Source organism: Colobus angolensis, unplaced genomic scaffold, assembly GCF_000951035.1.
Source record: "Colobus angolensis palliatus isolate OR3802 unplaced genomic scaffold, Cang.pa_1.0 Scaffold45, whole genome shotgun sequence".
Taxonomy (NCBI): Eukaryota; Metazoa; Chordata; class Mammalia; order Primates; family Cercopithecidae; genus Colobus; species Colobus angolensis.
Window position 1 is genome coordinate 2067188 of NW_012117932.1, and position 7089 is coordinate 2074276.

General features: G+C 44.2%; 1 protein-coding gene across 1 annotated transcript in view; it reads right to left on the reverse strand.

The window, feature by feature from the left end:
• COLEC12 (collectin sub-family member 12) overlaps positions 1 to 7083 on the reverse strand; it is a 184058-nt gene extending 176975 nt beyond the window's left edge. Inside the window, exon 1 of the mRNA XM_011957777.1 lies at positions 6980 to 7083. Coding sequence (XP_011813167.1) covers positions 6980 to 6986 — 7 coding nt within the window. The 5' untranslated portion in view covers positions 6987 to 7083. The remainder of the gene's footprint in view (positions 1 to 6979) is intronic.
• Positions 7084 to 7089: the final 6 nt, after the last annotated feature.

The following is a 7089-nucleotide window of genomic DNA, read 5'->3' on the forward strand; positions in this document are numbered from 1 at the left end:
CATGTTCTACTCTCTACTTTGCATTCCAGTTGTTTACACATAAGTCTTGTCTTGCCTACCAGACTGCAAGCTCCATGAGCACAGAAGTTATATTTTATTCATTTTATTTGGCATTTCTAGAGGGCCTTGCACACAGAAAGTTCATACTAAATATTTGTTTAAAGAATAAATGAAAGCTAGTTAGAACTTGGTGGCCCAATTATAAATAATAAAACAAAAACATGACAGCTTAATGGAAAATTAATACTACTGATGAAATAGACATGACATCATATAGTTTAAAAACATAAATATACATACAGCTGTCCGAATACTTATTTAGAGACAAATTTGTTTAATGTTGTGATTCCTTGATGTCATATCCTTACTGGATAAAACTCGACACTGGATTTGAAACACAGATCTTTAAAAATATCATGTCATCAGTAGGCACATGAGCAATAGTACTAAAAAAAAAATAGTGCTCCTAGGTAATCTAAACATACTTACATATATTTATCAATTTTATACCACTACTATAACAAAGAGAAAAAGTGTTTCATTACTACAATTACAAACTTCACTTTGAGAACAGTCCCTGCATTTGTTATGACGATAGCAGTGATGGCAGCTGGAATGCAACCAATACTAATACTTCCCCACGTGGAGCACAACTCACTCCTTCTATCCCTGAGGTCTGTTTTAACACATTTGCAATTTGAAAATTACTTTCATTTCAGAACTGAACATTTGCCTTCATGGTCTAAATTACATCACTGATTAAATTAACATAGATGGCTCATAATTGGCAATTAACTTATTGCTGGGAGGAAGCAGCAGGTTATAACACAATATCACAATTACTAAAACAAATTGAGTTCTTATTACATACTAGCCACCATTCTGAACAACTATTTAATCCTTAAAACAACTCTAGCAGGTAGATGCCATTGTTGTCCCTCATTACATTGATAAACTGGGGACTAAGTGCGGGTTAAGTGACTTGCCTGAGGTCACCAGGCTCTCTGGTTTCTGAGCCCACACTCCTCGCCAGCACACAGAAATGATTGGGTTCAACACCTGGGATCACTAAACATAATTGTATTTTATGAGATGGTTATATTTTAAAGCATGTATTATCTACTTTAAAGTGGGACTGTTTTGCCTTTGCATAATAAATTGTTTTATAAACATCAGCTAGTTTCCTAACATTTCTATGTCATAAGAAAGTAACTGGGGAAAAAGAAATGTGGCTTCTTCCACAGAGCCAGAGACAAGTGAGTTTTTCACGCCAAATGTAAAACATCCAACATCACAGGCTAGTGAATAATACCTCACAAGATACTGAGGTATAATATCACGTCATTCAGGAAGCATAAAGGAGTCATGTTTAATATATCCAGGTCCAATAAATGTATTTCAGTTTAAATCTCCCATGCTGAAAAACGCATTTCTTTTCTATTTTTAAGAATATCGATAGAATATTCCTGATAAATTCAGAAGTTAAGAGAGCTCCTAGAATCTCTTTGGAATCTTAACTTGGGATTACTAATTTATGTTTATATTGGCTTTCACTGCTGTATAATTACAAAATGCCCTTAAGCAATCAGCAGGACCTTTTTGAGGTATGATACTGGTTTTGGTTCTTCAAATGTCATGCACTGAAAAAGAAATCAAATCACTGCTTGACTGAGACGTTACTTCCCTTAAGGTTTAGATGGTTGGTGTGGTTAGAAACTCTGTTGTCAGCAGTAAAGAATGAACTTTCTATGAAAAATGTCTATACTTTCCTGTTCCTGGTTTAAAATACTTAGTATTATTATTATTTTTACTGACCACTCACCAGTGGTTACAGTCTGTTCATGAAAATGGCACTTCTGACAATATTTCATTTTCTCAATGCAAACCTGTTAGCAAGACAAGTGCAGGGGCCGTTTTCAGAGTTGGTGGCTACATACAGTGGGACACCCACACTCATTCAGTCAGCGGTAAGCAAAAACCTCCCAGAAGATAAGCTACACAGGGCAGCAATCCTGGAATCTGCTTTATCTTTGCAAGAGCTCCAGTTTAGAGCGTCTCCTCCAGTGGCTGACCGAAGAACACATCAATCCTTCAGACCTCTGACGCTAGGTCATTACAGTTACGAGTCCAGATGACAGAGCCTTGTCTACCTTGCTCACCCAGTATCTAGTGGAGTGTGACAGCACACAGTAGGACTTCACAAAGATGTAGGACTTGAATGCATTATTAGGGTATAGCTAGGAGGGAGCCTGGGCTAGCGATTACATGTGTGATTCTGGAATCAGACAGTCTGAGCTTGAATACTGATCACCCCCTACCAATTAGCTGGGTACCCTTAGACAAGTAATACAACCTCTCAGAACCCAAGTTTTCCTACCACCAAATGGAGGAAACGATAATGCCTGGCATGGCAGGTGCTCAATAAATGTCAGCTATTATTAAAGGGAAGTCTGTGTTAGGCTGGCCTCCCTGAGAGATCACTCACATGCTGGTTTCACCTAGGGCGAAACATATTTCCTACCACAAAATTTAAATGTCCATTTTCCCATTTGAAAGCTAATACTTCAAGGTCCATTTAAGTATATTTGGCAACGGTTGCAAGAGTTGGTTTGAAATAATATTATAGTGAGAATAAGCATCTAGTAGGAAAACGAGATGCTCTGTTATGACACAGCCTGAAAGCCATCATCGGCTAGTTTTTTCCATTCACCGCATTTTCAGTGGATGAGCCACCTGGCCAAGGGTTGCAGCCACTGGAACAACCTTGGGAAATTGCATAGGAGACCACAGAGAAGATCTATACTTAGCAATAATTAAACCTCAGATTAAGAATGTCAAGCATTCCCAAACTAATGAAAAGTCAAAAGTATAATTAGATTGTAAATTTGCCTCCCAGAGAAGGGCAGCCCCTATTACCAATCAGTGAAGGGAGAAAGGCCTCATTTTGTTTCCATTTTCCTTTAGAAAATATGACTCTTTCAATGTTAAATGCAATTGCCTTTACAGGCTTGTTTGCTTATCCCAGTTAAGAACAAGAAATCTTAGAGAGACACTGGAAAAGCAAAAAGGCTGTGAGTCCCAAAAAACTCTGGGAGAAGTATACTGCTTACTAGTGCATTTTAAATGTATTATTGCCAAACAGTATTTCAGAAATATTTATGCACAAAAGTAAAAAAAAATAAGCAGCTGAACACTGTGTTTTCATGGCACCGGCCTCCTCTCTGTGTTAAATTATAGCACTGGCTTGGACCTCTGTGGTCCCGGGTGGTGGTGGCTGTTTTTGGCTGTCTCTTAGGCAACAAGTGCTGCTGCACTGAAACTAACCAACATCCCCAACTTTAAGAACCAAGAATGTGATTTAGTAACGACACACCTAACTCTAAAGGAGTCAGATTCCTTCGTCAAGAATGTGAGTATGTATCCAAAAAGCCATGAGATTTATGGTGTAGTACTGCTAATTGAAAATGAAATTGGAAATAAATTAAAACAAACTTCATGTTTTAATCAGTTTGGAAGACTTCAAGTACTGCAGCAACGGGGAAAGTAATTTTCTTCTGGGTAATATATAATGATGTCATTATTTTGGTACTTGTGACTCCGGGGAAGGAGGAAATGGATGTTTGCTGAATGCAACAGATAGGTGGCGCTGTGACTGATGACAGGATTACACTCCAAGAGCCCGGTCATTACAAAGGCCATATACAGGTTTAAACATCAGAATTAGAAAGTCACGTTGGTACCCTAAAAAGGCAACTGACTTGCACAGGAATATTTGCTTTTGCAAATGAACTTCTGTAACTTCTATGGTGTCCACTGATTTTCAATTTGGCTAAAGAATGTGTTGTGTGTGTGTCTGTGTGTCTCTGCGTGTGTGTGTGTGTGTTTGAGAGACAGATTCTTGCTTCTGTCACCTGAGCTGAAGTGCAGTGCTGCAATCTTGGCTCCCTGCAACCTCCACCTCCCGGGTTCCAGCGATTCTCCTGCCTCAGCTTCCCAAGTAGCTGGGACTACGGTATGCGTCACCATGCCCAGCTAATTTTTGTATTTTTTAGTAGAGATGGGGTTTCACTATATGTCAGCCAGGCTGGTTTCACTATATGGTGATCCGCCCGCCTCAGCCTCCCAAAGTGCTGGAATTACAGGCATGAGCCACTGCACCTGGCCAAGAATGTTTTAGATTAACACGTTTATTCTAAGAATTTACAAGGCTTGTCATTGTTTTCTATCATGTTGGCTTTCTGAAGCACGGTGAGTTAATAACTATTTGATGTAATCAGGAACCTGGGGAAAACCTTTAGTTGGTTCCCTATGGCAAATGATCAAAACAATTCCACTTGGTAAAAGCAGCTTTCCTTTTTGTCTAGGCTTCCAAAGCCTCAGATCCAAATGGTTGGCTCCACCTCTTCCTGGATACAGCACCAATTGCGGGTTACTTGGCCAGTTAGTTGTCTCAGATTCACTTTTTTCCTAGTCATCTTCACCAGAGGTTATCTATCTGGTGTCTTAGGGCCTTCCAGGTCACACGGGGTAACTGACAAAGCTTGGCTTTAGATGCCTACCCTACCCTGCTAGTTGCCAGTTCCTATTTCTTCTAGACTCAGTTTTCATACCTATACTGTTAGGACTGAAATATCTACTCTCAGGGCTGTTGAGAGGACTAATTGCAACATGTTTGTAGTGTATATAGTACAGTGGCTGGCACTTAGTAGGTACTAAAAAATTATTACTGCCCCTCCTGTTCCCACCTCACCACTCAAACGTGATAAATACAGATCACGTGGTAATAATTTAATGGGCACGCAAACCTCTCATGAAATATTTTTTCTTTTTTTTTGTTTTTTGAGACGGAGTCTCGCTCTTGTCACCCAGGCTGGAGTGCAATGGCTCCATCTCGGCTCACTGCAACCTCCATCTCCTGAGTTCAAGCTATTCTCCTGCCTCAGCCTCTCAAGTAGCTGGGATTACAGGCGCCCGCCACCATGCCCAGCTAAGTTTTTGTATTTTTAGTAGAGACAGGATTTCACAATGTTGGCCAGGCTGTTCTCAAACTCCTGACCTCGGGTGACCTGCCCACCTTGGCCTCCCAAAGTGCTGGGATTACAGGTGTGAGCCACTGCGCCCCGCCGGAATATTTTCATTTTTAAAAGAGGCCTTCAAAATGATTAGTCTACCCAGGGATTCACCAGTCTGTCCCTCCATCAACCTCCCCGACTGGGGCAGAAAGTGTATGGGGCTTTTGGGCAGTGCTAGACCACAGCGGGTAGGTCCAGAATGCAGCATAAATCTCCCCAAAAATGTGTTTAAGACTTTTGGGTATGTTTTCCAGTGCAGATATAAAGTGGAAAAGTATCTCAAGTGCCATAGCGGTCCTTTACCCAGTAAAAAGCATAACAAAAGTTTCAGGGTTTCAGAACCCACGTGGAAGCTAATGGAGTGGCTTATCTTCCCAAGCTTTAAAAACCAGTAGCCTTAATGACCAGCAAAGAGAAGACTGACTTCTGGCTAAAACGATCACTGAGCCCTAGATAACTTTCAGCCATGTGAAATTCTTTCCTCTAGGGAGTCTCCTCAATTAGAGCTAGCTAAGGAATGTGTGTATTTCCTAGAATGTAAATGAGAGAAGAGAAACTGAGATGGAGACAGAAGGAAAACACGCCACTGCATTTTGAAATTCTCTAGGCAGAAAGTTGTATCGTGTCTTTTGTTTCTTTTTGCCTGGGACAGACCACTTTTCACCTGGCTGTCAGTCACCTCCCTTCCCGAGGTCTCCCGATGTGGAGACCTCACACCTTTGGAAAAGGAGTGAATTGGTAGGGTAACATCACTCCGGATAGTTCAGCGCGAGCTGCCCTTCAGAAAAAATCTTTCCAGAGCTAAAAGTTACTTTCCAAGCGCCTTGGGGATTCCCGGGCGCCTCCCTCGGACAGCAACCCTGGCAAGTCAAAGCGATTGCATGGCCAGGTCTCCGGCGGCTGGAAGCTCGGTCACCGCGGTCAGATGGTATTTTGCACCCAGCCCGGCACGGCGCACGGCTGTGTTATCCTAGCACAGAACGAGGAACTCTCACACGAAGCCTGGTGTAAACACCACGCGGGCCCATTCCTGAACGACTCTTTGATGCCTCCGCTGCAGTTATTTATCTCATACATAAATCAGGATTCCGCTGACAAATCTCCGTGTTTCCACTAAACAGAAGTCCGCCCAGCAAAGTCCTTCTTGTTGCGCTTCTTTTTAAAGTACGATAACATCCGACACTTCCAGAAACCGGCCTGCAGAGGACACCGCGCAGGGGGCGACTAACCGGCTGATGTGTGTCACCTCTGAACACACGTGGGCACACCCACCCCACAGGCGGGCACGTGGAAGGGACGCGGAACCGAGAGCAATTATTTTCCAGTCGGTGAATCCGATGAAGAAAGATGCCAAATGCACTTCCCGAGCCAGCTGAACTCCTCGGGCACCTAATCATTGCCAGATGTGGCGAGGGCACACGGAGAACATCCCCAGTCCCGGAGAAAACACCCGGCCGCCAGCGCGGGGACTGCTCGGGCCGGGAAACGGCAAGAGGCGGGAGGAGAGAGGACGCGGAGAGCGTGGGGAGCGCTGCGAAGTGGAAAACCGACCGGGAGGGATAGCGATGCCTCCACTCTCCTCGGCATGTTTTTTCAATTAAAAAGTTGGAAACTGGAATCCGTAAACAACGACTTGGGCTAAGGGCTTCAAACTACTTGCAAAGACGCGATGGGGAGGGGAATACTTGCGCGCTTCAAAATCCCAAGCTCGAGGTCTCCAGCCGTGCCTGACCCGGGAGCCGGGTGCGCCCCCAATGTCCGCGCACGAACCCGACACCCTGGCAGCCCCGACTCCCCCGGCCAGCAGCCCAAGGGAAAGTTCGCGCCGGAGGCACCTCCACCGCCTCCCGCGCGCCCCAAAGCCCGTTCCCCCTGCCCGGAACCCCGCGGGGCTGCCGCCGCCCTACCTTTCATGGTGACCGAGGGGACGCACCGCCAGCCAGGGAGCTCCGCGCGAGCGCCGCGCAGCCGAGGAAGTCGTCCTGAGCGGCCTCTCACTGCACGCCCATGGTAGCCG